This window comes from Macrosteles quadrilineatus, unplaced genomic scaffold (assembly GCF_028750875.1).
Source record: "Macrosteles quadrilineatus isolate MER2022 unplaced genomic scaffold, UCM_ALF_1.0 Scaffold_925__1_contigs__length_25709, whole genome shotgun sequence".
Taxonomy (NCBI): Eukaryota; Metazoa; Arthropoda; class Insecta; order Hemiptera; family Cicadellidae; genus Macrosteles; species Macrosteles quadrilineatus.
The window spans coordinates 1-13,694 of NW_026543518.1; the positions used below are offsets into that span (position 1 = coordinate 1).

The window sequence follows — 13,694 nt, forward strand, 5'->3', positions numbered from 1 at the left end:
CTCCATGGCTTCGCTGATGCTTCAACCCACGCTTACGCTGCTGTTGTTTATCTACGAGTTGTACATGAAGATAATTCAGTATAATGCCATCTTTTTCTCTCCAAATCAAAGGTTGCGCCTTTAAAAACCACTTCACTGCCTAGATTGGAACTTTGTGCTGCAGTATTACTCGCCAACTTAATTGACTATTGTAAAACTATCCTACACAAACGTCTGAACTTCTATCCTGCTATCTACGCTTGGTCTGATTCTACGATCACACTAAATTGGATTCATAACTCTCCCCATGTTTTAAAGACTTTTATCGCCAACAGAGTTGCTGTTATCCAAGAGAAAACCAACCCGAACTGTTGGTTTCATGTTCCTACAGCCACCAACCCTGCAGATTGTGCCTCAAGAGGACTGTTTCCAAGCCAGTTAATCAACCATGAGTTATGGTGGCAAGGCCCAAGCTGGTTGTTAAAGGATTCAGCTCTTTGGCCTAAACAAGACTATGATCAAGTTCCCCTAACACAATTACCGGAAGCTAGACAATGCTCTCATCAGAGTAATTTTTCTAAGGTGGTCACTAGTGATCTGTCCATATTGGAACGTTTTTCAACATTTGAGCGTTTGAAGAGAGTGACTGCTTGGTGTCTTCGCTTCGCAAACAACTGTTCTAAACCTCGTGATAAAAGGGTTTTTAACCCCTTAAGCATTGAAGAATTGCATACTTCTGTTAACCTGTTGGTTATGAAAACTCAGAGTACCTACTTTGCTGATGCATTTAGCAACTTAACGTCTAATATTCCAGTGACGGGAGCCCTCGCTAAACTTGACGTCTTTATCGACTCTAATGGAATTTTGAGAGTTGGTGGTCGATTAAAACTTTCAGATGTAAGTTATGACCAAAAGCATCCTATTTTGCTGCCTAAGCAAGCACATTTGTCGTCTTTAATTGTTGATCACTATCATCGCATCTATCTTCACATTGGCCCACGAAGTTTACAATCAATTATACATAGAAGATTTTGGATTCTTTCTAGCCGCAACTTAATACGAAAGCGCTTAAGATTATGCAATCAATGTGCTAGATTCAAGGCTCTAACGCCTCAACCCTTCATGGCATCTTTACCTGCTGCAAGACTTCAACGAAACAAGCCCTTTCAACAAGTCGGTATCGATTTTGGTGGTCCATTCCAAACCAAAACTCATCATGCACGCAAACCTTTAATATACAAGTCATACTTGTGTCTCTTTGTATGCTTATCCACTAAAGCAGTCCATCTTGAAGTTGTCTCTAGTCTTTCGACTGATGATTTTTTAGCTGCCCTCAACCGATTTATTGGTCGACGAGGAATCTGCTCGGATATTTATTCTGATAATGGTACAAATTTCATTGGCGCGTACAAGCAGATCAAAGAAGTTTATCAGTTTTTGAAACTTAACACTCCAGCTATTCAAGTGGCGCTAAGCTTTAAGGAAATTCAATGGCATTTCAACCCTCCATCTGCCCCGCACTTTGGTGGATTATGGGAAGCAGGCATAAAAGCAGCTAAATACCATTTGAAACGTACTGTTGGAGAGCAAATACTTACATTTGAAGAGATGTCTACACTCTTTTGTCAAATTGAAGCAATCTTAAACTCCCGCCCTCTATGTGCCATATCTACCGATGCAAATGAATTTGAAGTTCTCACACCAGGGCATTTCCTAATTGGAGACTCGCTAGTTGCTCCACCACAACATGACCTAACTGCTTTACCACTTAATCGTCTTTCTCGATGGCAGTTACTACAACAAGCATCGCAGCATTTTTGGAGTAGATGGAGTAATGAATACTTACATACGCTGCAGCAGCGTACAAAATGGACAAAAAAACCAGATAATCTTGCAGTAGGAGATATTGTACTTTTGAAAGAACCCAACCTTCCTCCACTTCGTTGGCCTATGGGAATTATCACGGCAACTACTCATGGACCTGACGGCATTGTTCGTGTGGTATCGCTGCGCCTAAAGAATGGACAGACACTGGTCAGACCTGTAGTGAAGCTCTGTCCACTTCCAATTGAAAATTAAACACAAAGAACATTCTACCGCCCCCACATCAAGAACTATTTGAATGAAGATTTCCATTTTTTATTTTTTATATAAATTTCAATTTAATTTTACTTTATTAAAACTAAATAATTTAGTTTGGCGGGCGGTATGTTAGAAGAAGTAATTATTTTATTTTATCTATTATTATAACCCCATGAAGAAGAGTTCTATTTTATTTAACTACATAACAAAAGAAGAATTAATTTTAAGTTAAATAATTTATGTACATTCAAATTTCCCGCCTACTCCCCACTACTCAAGACGACACTAACCAAGATGACGAAGCCGCCATCTTGTGACCTTCACTTCAATGTAACACTTTAAGGTTTGTGCATCAGCAAAACTTGTCTCTTCTTTTAACCACGCATATCTTTACATTTTCAACTTTTACCTTTTTTATTTTTTCGCTTTACGCAACATTATTCATTAGGGAGGTTTATGAATCAAATTGTATTTTAAGCATGTTTCCATTAACTAAAACTATACATTGTTTATACTGTAGAATGAAAAATATTTTATTATTAAGGTATTTTAATGATTATTCATATCAGATTTTCATCTAATCTATAATAGTGTAGGGTTAAAATTTAAGGGAGTTGAAATTCTGGTGAACTCGTATGTTTGACACATAAAGAACATGTTTGATTTGAGTCAACATTTGCGTTTTACCACGCTCAGCAAAATTCAGCAATTACTTCTGTTGCAAGATTCCGTTTTTCATCAAAAAAGGCTTAAATACATTCTGGCATATTTCCAATCAATTTGTCTCTCATGTTTGATTGATTATGCTCAAGAACTATGACTCATTGTTAAAGTAGCTACTTGTTACCGATTTCCTTCCTAATAGAGACTGTTGGGACAGAGCTTACAGAAGAGATGTTAGGTTTAAATCAATTTGTAACCAAGAAGATAAAGCTTAAAGTTATTATAATGGAAAAAAAACTTGTAAAAATGATTAGGCTCATAAAGCATCCTGATATTAAAATCCTTAATCGAGTTTTCCATAAATATTCATAACTGAATTCTAAAACCACAAAAAAACTACCAAACTAAAAAAAGTAATACCCATTGAAACCTCCAAATTATAATTTAGCAAGAGCCTGATTAGACTTTAAATGCAATTAAAATCCATGTTTCTAGCATCTTAGCTGTTGGAGATAATATGAGACAAAATTACTTACGTAGTTCTGGTCCCAGCTCAACGAAACGTGACGACTTAGTACATGTTTCAGTTTCAAAACCCCTTCTTTACATTCAGGTACTTGCAGAATTGGTTAGTTGTTTAGCAAAAATGATTTAAACATAAAAAAAACAGGCATGTTCTGACGTATTTGATCGCAATTGCCATACTTTGTTTACCCTTGAGGATGATCAAGTCTACAAGTAAGTTACCTGAAACAAACGATGATGTTTCAACCCCGAAGCATTACTAAATTGGCATACTTTTTTGAGCTGTGACAAGAATTACGTAAGATATTTAGTCTTACTGTATGTTATTAGTTATCATTTGTTGCATACATCTCAATATCTCTATAACCCAATCTAGCCACACACACACCCCTTCCATAACGCTCCATGTCACTCCCCCACCAAGGCAAAACAATTCTTGAAAATTTGGTTCTCGTTCTAAGTTATGCATTTGAAAATGTATATAGATTTTCATAAAAACACTGTAACATGAAACATAAAATAAAATTAAACTAAATATATAAATCACTACGACTACGATACGAAGAATATTGTTTATATTTCTATATCAACTAATAATATCCAAGAACTTTCTCATTAACATACTAAATTTTCCTTTATCAAAAATAATTATCTAATTAATTAATATATACCTTCATGAATTATATTTCCTCAATTTACATTTTTAAATTACATACAAATCACCTGTACATCCACTACTGAACCGATATGCCCTCCACAGGAGTCGTACCAACTACTGCAAGGCGAATTTCCGTCAAGGAAATTGCAAGGCGTAATTTCTGGCGTACAAGGCTTAATTTGATCATAAATAAAAAAAAAACACACACTTTACTTTATACAAAACAAGCTGCTGTGATAAAAGACTAAACGAATCGATTGTGCATATAACTATAAGTTGATTACTACAGTTATAAGTTTTATCTTTATTATTATTATTATTTCTGAAAATAATTCATACAAAAAAAAATTATAAACATATATATATTAGAAATGTTTCCTAAAAGTGTGTATTAGACACCGAGGGTCTATTCTTATCACCCAAATGTATGAAATTTGTATGTTTGAACTGGGTTATTTTAGTTAACAATAAAACCTTTAACCGATAACAATTGCTGAGGCTTTAATGTGGTTTTCATTTTACATACATCTATAAATGTACAAAAAACGTAATTCCTGGAAGATGAGACATTTTAAACACTTAAAGGTGGAATATTACCACTTAACAAAAACTTTATTAATACTCTGATTCAGTGTAGAAAGGAAAACATTTGATTTATTAGGTCTCAATAAGTTGTGGATTTTATATTGTAGGTCATAATTGTAGAGGATGATCAATATGCAACCAAATATCTCAAAACCATCCATAGTATAGGCCTACAGATAAGGTCACGGTTCAGCTTCGTGTTCTTCCATTTCCTTGTAGAAGCTGTAGACCACGACAACCACATATATACTTGTAACTGAAATCAAATTTGAACAACATTGTTAGCAATACACACAATTCAAAACCTAGAGTATTCTGTTCACATTCAAGGTAAGCTAAGTAAAGGTTTGAAGTATAATTCAATTAGCTAAACAAAAGATGCAATAAGCAATTTAGACACTTCGTTATTTCTAAAGCCTTTAGATTATCAGCCATAATATATATATATGGATTACCATTATTAGGTTAACATTATTAACCTCATTTTAGTTATTTAAAGCTTGGGGAAGTATTCAACAAAATCTTTAAAACTGGTTAGGCTAGCCTTATAGACCGAAAATACTCCAAAGATTTTTTTGTATAAATCCACAAACAAAATTTGAAGGGCAAATCCTTAATCAAAAGGCTTAATATTTCAAAATAAGGGTATTTTAAAAACAATATTGAAGGCAGAGATTATTGGAGAATTAATTACGATTGTTCATGAATCTGTGTCCCGAAAATCTTTATCTTTGAACAAAGCATGATTTTTTATATTCATAAACGTTAACATTTTTTTCTAAATCTTTCACGCAACATCCTAAATCAAACACCTGATACAATTTCAAAACCTTATAACATTTTCCCTTTACATTTTCCTAAATGTTGAGTAGCTTTTAAGATGAAAAATATATGATCGATATGTATGCCTATGATACTATCTATCGATACTGAATGAAAGGGATATTTTTTTATTGATACTCACATATTTCACTACACAAGATAATACGAAAGCTGAAGGATGCGTAGAAGAGCAGAACAATCAACATGATAATTTTACTGGCAATCAATGTTGCATGTAGAAAGACGTAAAAGTGTACGGTTGTTCTGTCGTACTGGAAATATTTCAGATGTATTAAAATAATATTTATGCAAACACTTTAACCCAGGTAAAAAATTTGGTTTGTACTTCATAAATTCGTGTAACTTCATATTTATACTGTAAGTTTTCTTGTTAAATAATTTCATACGTCTAACGGGGTCAAAAATAAATATAAGAACATTTATATGATGCAATGAATGTAACAATAAATACAGGGTGTTCAAAAAAGGTGGGGACATATTTTACGTAGTGATTCCTTGGGTCAAAATAAAGAGAAAATCAAGAACAACAATTTTTTCCAAAATCGCTTTGTTAACCAGATTTCTGCCATTTTATATTTTTTACATAAACATTTTTATTTTGGAATTTTTTCAACCGATCTTTATGAAACTTGGTATTTATGTTAAGGTAGAAGAGACCCTTGTTAGGAATAGAATTTATCTTGATTCGACTTAAAATTTAAAAATGGCCATTTTAATTTTTTAAACTTAAATTACAAAAAATGGCTAAGTTTATGAAAAAATTTCAAGAATACTTTTATAAATTATATTGGAGATATTGGCAATTAATAATGAAATGTATAATTAAATTTACATAAATAAAAAAAAAATTATTTATTGGCCTTGTTGAACTTGTAAATTAAATTATACATTTCATTAAGAATACTTTTATTTAGCATTTTTAATTCACAATCAAACGATCTCAAGTTCAAGAAGATCGAATAAGAAATAGCTGAAATATTAGAATTTTTAGTTGTAAAATGGGGCAAAACTGACTAGCTTAGCCTTTTTCTACCCCATTTTACAACTAAAAATCGTAATATTTTAGCTATTTCTTCTTCGATCTTCTTAAAATTGGTATCGTTTGATAGGGAATTAAATATTCTAAATAAAAGTATCATTGAAACCTTTTTATAACACCAGCCATTTTTCAGTAATTAAAGTTTAAAAAATTTAAATGGCCACCATTTTAAATTTTAAGTCCAATAAAGATGAATTTTTCCTAACCAAACTTGGAGAGTCGTAGATATAACACCCTGTTTCGTCACTACCTACAATTTTGTACAATTAATCAAACAACTATGGATATGCATCGCCCATTTCTCGACGTACTCGCTCAATAATGTTTACGTCCAATAATGTTTACGTCCAATAATGTTTACGTCCAATAATGTTTACGTCCAATAATGTTTACGTCCAATAATGTTTACGTCCAATAATGTTTACGTCCAATAATGTTTACGTCCAATAATGTTTACGTCATTGACTGATGTTGAAGGACGTCCACGACTAGGGACATCGTCAATGCTTTCACGGCCTTCACGAAACCGTTTGTGCCACTCATAAACTCGACTTTTCTTCATCGCCTCTTCAACAATAAAGCATGAATTAACAATTCAATAGTTTCACTAGGTGGTTTTTCTTTTAGGTGAAGCACAGAACTTAATGTTCTCACACTGTTAATGAAATGTCATCTTTCAATGCAGGTACAACGTAGACTTGCAGGCACACGAAAAGTGCTTACGGCTCGTCACCTGTACATCCACTACCGAACCGATACGCCCTCCACAGGAGTCGTATCAACTACTGCAAGGCGAATTTCCCGCTGGCGATCGCACTAAATGTCTACAGAAATTTATTCCAAAATTTTGTTTACTGTGATATGTAAAAACGCAAGCAGTGTATTTTTCGAGAGTCCACATTAGGTGGTACTGCAGGTGAGCAGCAGAACTAACGAAAACAGGTATTGAGTAACAAATGACAAATGAGTAACTAAGACATTTCTTACCGTATACACGCCATATAGTAGTCCTATGGCCACAAATACTTTCAAGCACCCAAAGATAATGCTGCACCAGGTATCATCGGCGGTTGCTGAAAATTTAGAATGAGTCAAATGTAATAAATATTTAGTAAAATGACCTATCTAATTGTTAGCTTAGTTATAAACTCAACGTTCTTGTAAATATCATTATTTATTACAAGTTTTGCCTTTATATTGTATAATATGAATAAATAAATAAATAAATAAATAAATAAATAAATAAATAAATAAATAAATAAATAAATAAATAAATAAATAAATAAATAAATAAATAAATAAATAAATAAATAAATAAATAAATAAATAAATAAATAAATAAATAAATAAATAAATAAATAAATAAATAAATAAATAAATAAATAAATAAATAAATAAATAAATAAATAAATAAATAAATAAATAAATAAAACACGTTAAAATTAGCATAAATATAAAGTTATTTACAACCCCAAACGAAGGCTACGAAGGTTCATAACATCAAAACTGTTATAAATGCACTAATTATATGTTTTATTAAATAAGGTGAAATCACTTCAAGAGCGATACAGTTTACGCAAACGGCTGTAACAGAATTTATTAAACTATTTGTCGTCTAACTAAAGAATTTTAACTTCAAAGAAAAATGTACACATGATGTCATCGAATCATGCAGATTATGCTATACGATATCATTGACTATTGGATACAGAAGAAGATATCCCATTCATATGGATCAGCTGTCGCCAATTTTTTACTAAAAAAGAATGTAGTTGTGTGAGCCATTCACAGATTGCGCTAGTGTCTACAAATCTAATTTGTACCTTATTTTTTGTTACTGACATAGTTGCTGGGTCACAACAGTTGCTATAGCTCATAATAAGTCATTCCATCAGTTTTACTTGGTAAAAACCATCATGTAATCGGCAGAAGTCAGTGTTGTATTAATAGTCAAAGACGATATCAAGAATAGTTCGCACAACACGTAAGTTGAAACGTTATGTGTTATGGTGACAAAAGTTAAGTAGTGGTACATATTTTAAATATATCAATAAAATTACTCACAATCTCTTACACACCCTGGTTCTGCTGTTAACTGATCATTTAGGTTAACAATTGCAATCACCTGAAAACGTTTAAATGTAAGTTTTACGACAATAATGTAATAATGTAATCATGCACAATAGTAACATTAATAAGTTACGTATTCTATTGATTGACATTATAATACATTAAAATCATTATTATAAAATAAGGCAGCCCTAAAGTTAATATCTTCACGATAGTAAATGGTAGCTAATAACAACTACTCGTATAATTGCTAAATTCCAACGAAATAATGCCAAAACCGTTATCCTTGTTGCTTTTCTTGCAATAAAACTTAAATCTTGAGGTAATTGTAACTTAACTAGTATTTTTTTACAAATTGAACGTGCATACTTTTGAGAGTAAAAAAAAACACCTGTTTATACCAACTGCACATAAAATAAACGACCCTGAAAGTAAAGTTGTCAAACGTCATCCTGTATTTGCTTTCCAAGAATAATCCCACACCAGACAATCCTGTTTTTTACAACTGAGGGTAAACTGTGAGTTAATTTAGGCACGTTTTTTCGTAAAGAAACATATTCAATGTCATAAAAAAAAATCATTTATTTACTTTACCAGTGAGGTAAACATTATCACAAAAATTATTGTCATAATAAAAATTATATTTATTTTATTTTACTGTTAATTCCAATAAGTAATTGTAAACATTGATGTATGGTTTTTTTCATTAAGCTATGGAACTTATGCATTTCCACCATTGAATTTAAACCCGAAATTCTTAAATCTTTTTTAATAATTGAAAACAACGTATTAGTATATAGACCAATCTTTGATTCTGAAGAATATGAAAGTTGTAATTAGCCTAATGCTTTCAAAGATACGCAAAAGAAAAACTACTTCCACTTTTTATTTAGAATATAAAACGATAAAGTTTTCTAGGAATGCCGAGTTTGATCCTGTTCCGTGTAATATCCAGCATTATAATTTATTTGTTTACATTTATAAAAACACTTATGAAATAGAAATACACCGTTTAGGTCATCATTGCAATATAAATTGCCTAGTTCGTAACTAAATCTTATTTATTTAGCTAGATCAAGCTAACCCCTCTTACTAAAAGTATACGCTTCCTAAGCCGTGGTAAATTGATGGTTAAAGAGTGATGATTATCGTTTTCAGATTTCTTTAGAATTTACCCATCCCTAGTTATTTATTGCCAAAATAAGGGTTAAGTGCTGCAACGCGTCGTTTTTTTGTTTATACTTGGGGTAGTTCATTTCTCCATTCACCGGAAACTATTTAGTTTTCACATTATGACGTAGACAGGACACTTTACATGAACTTTGTATTATGAATAAACTTTTATTAAAAAATATTTTCTATAAGGTTAAATTTTATAGATCGATTTACCAATAAATTGTAGGCAAGAATAATATTATTTTTGAAATATTACGAGAAAATATTATTCATAAATATTATTTATGAAATAAATTGTAATTTAAGCATGTTTCCATCATCGAAAACTATATAATCGTTTATAAGATATTGTGGACACCCTGTACTCTTAAGTTATTTTAATAATTATTCGTATTAGATTTCCATCTAATCTATAAAATTGTACGGTTAAAATCGAAGGAAGTTGAATTTTTAGCGAATATAATTTTTCTCTCATGTTTGATTGATTATGATCTAGGACTATGACCTATAGGTAAAGTGGCTACTTGTAATACTGGTTTTCTTTTACATAGAGAATGTTGGGACAGAACTTACAGAAGAGATGTTGGGTTTAACACAATATGTAAACAAGAAGATAAAATGTAAAGTTATTATAATGTTTACAAAAATCGTAACAGGTACAAATATAATCCAATAATGTATAATGATAAGGCTCATGAAGCATCCTGACTTTGCTCCTTAATCAAGTTTCCCATAAAATTCATACCTGAATTTTAAAACAACAAAAAAACTACAAAAAAACGAATACCGTTAATTTTTAATATAGAATCATACTTTTTTAAATTAATATATTACGGGTTCGAAGGATCATTTTAAAAATAATAGTTTCATTTTACTACGGTGTCATTTGTAAGAGGCATGCTAACCCAAACACTATTGATTTTCTGTATAAATAATAGAAAATATGCAGTACTACTGTAAACTACACACAAAAACCACATTCTTGATAACCAGCCGTGACGTTGCAATTATAATATTGAATTTATAAATAAGTTTTTAATTGGAACAATATTTGTGGAGTCAATGTTATTTGGGCGAATAGATGATAAGCTTCACTGTACATATCAGGCTTGTTCCACCCATCAGAATTTCCACCAGTATCTTTTAGCTTTGGAGGTTCGAACTATAAAGGATTTCAAGTTTGTTACAAAAAGATTTATGCATAGGGACAAAAAACACTAAAAACTCTTTATTTTCTACAAACAAGATCAATGACTTATAGAGTTTTGAAATATTGTGCAAGGCAAACCTTTGAACACTAACTAGGGAAGGGGCTTCAACATTTAAAATAACTAGACCATGAAAGGCTGTTGGAATAATATAAATTGACGAAAATTTTGATTATCTGTAAAATTAACGGCCCATGCTGTTAACTGTCCATGCGTCTGTTAATGTTTGCTTCGTTTATTTATTCGGTCATATTTCCCCAATGCCAACTCCAGAGGAGGTCATCATTTGGATGCATTGTTCTATTCAGTATTAGAGATGTAGACAGACATAGTTTTGTATTGTCTTAACAAAAGACAAACATTTGTCCTTCTCAGGTCAATAACTAGCAACATGAAAGACGAAAAAACTATTCGAGAATTTTCAATGATCAGCAAATAATTTGTAAAACTGTACTATTTCCTCACAATGTGTACAGAATATATACCTTAATGAACAATAATCATATAATGAAACTCATTCCGTCCGATTTATTCCTCATTAAGTACTGTATTGTATTATTAAGATTATAACCTTTAATTTGTTATATGCAATTTAGTCTGAGTACTATAGTTGGCTCAAAGAATATGACTCTTTAACAGTACTTTATTATACACATTACCAGTAAGCCCGGTCTTGGCATAGTAGCGCCAATGTCAAGTATGTCATCATTACTGAGTCCAATTATATTCTCATTGTGCCTTTTGGCTTCCTACATTGCTAAGGCGTGACTAAAGCTCATATTTAAGCTGTAGAAGTAAATTTGGCTAAAAAAACTCCGGGTGTACAGCAATAAAATTATATTTACGTTGCTGTTTATGTGAAATAAAAAACTTACTAGAATTTATCGACATAGACATTTGCTCCAATACATTTATGATATCAGGACAATTTGATGTGAAGTAAGGTCACACATTTATGTCCAAAACAAAGAAAAAATTATAACTTTGTTTTTCAAAGGAGGACATTTGTTTATGTTGATAATACTACATAAGTACTAGAAATAAATACTAGAAAGTGTGATAAAGTAAACACTTTCTATTGAAACGTATTTTTTAAGTGAATAGGTAAAAAATAAATTGTAAATTAATAAGTAACGTGCATGGACAAGTAAGTGTTTAAAAACGAAAAATTATATTTATGAATGATTTTTTGTGATTAAAAAAGCGTGCTAAATTGCTTGAAAAATGTACAAAGAGTGTGTAGTATAATTTCACATTAAATACATATTACAACGAAATGAAAAGTTCTTGGTTCCAGATTACTCATCCAAGACATTTAAGAAGTTTAAATAGGTGTTATTTCCAATTAAAATAGCGTTAAATAGTAATAAACTACTGTCTTAGCAAAACGCCTGCATAACTTATTTTACAAATCGCACGGAAAACATCTTATTTGTAGAAACCTAACATACAAAGTGTCTCACTTACAGCAACAATTAACCTTGAAAAACTATTAATAAAAAAAAACCAAATTAAATATTTCTTTGCAATACTTCCTTTAAAACTGAAATAAAATCATCATAATACAATCCCATTTAATGCAGCCTCTATGGGGTGGTCACGTTCACTGTAGGGGTTGTTTATTACATTGGTTTATTCAGATTAAGCGGGTTGAGATGTAAGCCATGTGGACTGAATGAGAAGTCTACATTTGGTGAGTGACTTTACGATTATTTATCTCCTGTGCAACGGACACTTGGACAGTGGCTAGTGAATCGTCGTGGGACAGCCAGGACCTACGGATCTATTTGTATCGTTGTATATTGTAATATTTTGTGCTTTGTATGTTGTCTGTTATAGGTGTTCCGGTGGCCACCGTCATTATGTACCATTTTGTAGATTTAAGATGGATCCTGTTTGAGGGATTATTATTGATTATTGATTAAGGGTTACTTATTAATTATTGCTGAATATTGATTTTGAATATTGAATTTTTATGATTATGGTAAATTGATTATTATTGATTATTGAGTGCCGATTATTGATTATTGATTTCAGATTAATAATTCGGATTATCTCTGAATATTGATTATTGATTCTTGACTATTGATTACGGATTATTGATTAGAAAATTTAATTATTAAGTACTGTTCTCATATTGCTTTTGAAACTGATGTTGATTTAAATTACATTTGCTCATTTAACTGTATAAACTTCAACTTGATTTGTTATCAGGGCATTCGTATCTTGAGATAAATAGAGCTTATCAGACACATTTGGATTTTTATTTGATAGTCCAGTTAGTTTCTATTTGGGTCTAATTAGTATAGCAAATCTCTATAGCTACTATAGTTCTTAAGTATTTTGGGTAAGTTGGTGACAAATAAAATTTAGGTATTTATCGATTAGGTAAATGGTTAGGGCAACTCAAGTCAATGTAGAGTATGGTCAATTGACATCACAGGTGTTAGGTTTACCCTGCTTACCACAACTATAGGCAACACTACTGGGAGATTGGTTCCTTGTGACAATCGACAGTCAACTTGCCCATATCACAAGGTGGCGCCCTTTCAATTAAATACTATCCATCGTAGTGTAACACCTCACTGGCCTAAGACACATCGCACCCCGCCCATTGAGCTAGTCTGGAGCAAACTTGCTGGCAGTTGGTCAAATTAGTCAAACTGTTACAAAGGAGAATCAGGAAAATCACAAACAAAGAGATCTGCAAAACGGCATACCACGCTCTCTTCTACTCACACATTAGATATGGCATAATTGCATGGGGCTCTGCCAATGAAACCGACCTGAAAAAAATACTAGTACAACAGAAAAAAGCCATCAGAATCCTGGAACAAGTTGATCGGGAAGAACACTGTAAACCTCT

General features: G+C 31.7%; 1 protein-coding gene across 1 annotated transcript; it reads right to left on the reverse strand.

Annotated features, from left to right (window-relative positions):
• Nucleotides 1–4,394: 4,394 nt before the first annotated feature.
• LOC128982660 (uncharacterized) lies at nt 4,395–9,053 on the reverse strand. The gene is made up of 5 exons (XM_054401606.1): nt 9,039–9,053; nt 8,439–8,499; nt 7,362–7,447; nt 5,457–5,586; nt 4,395–4,748 (listed from the first exon to the last, which is right to left on the reverse strand). The coding sequence occupies exons 1-5, from the start codon at nt 9,051–9,053 to the stop codon at nt 4,675–4,677; spliced, it is 366 nt and encodes a 121-aa protein (XP_054257581.1). The 3' UTR covers nt 4,395–4,674.
• Nucleotides 9,054–13,694: the final 4,641 nt, after the last annotated feature.

Excerpts from the sequence above, each read along its gene's own strand:
- LOC128982660 (XM_054401606.1), bottom strand. Across the intron at positions 7,448-8,438 it reads ACCAGGGTGTGTAAGAGATT|CAACCGCCGATGATACCTGG; the intron begins GTGAGTAATTTT and ends CTAAATTTTCAG. Across the intron at positions 4,749-5,456 it reads TATCTTGTGTAGTGAAATAT|TTACAAGTATATATGTGGTT; the intron begins GTGAGTATCAAT and ends ATTTGATTTCAG.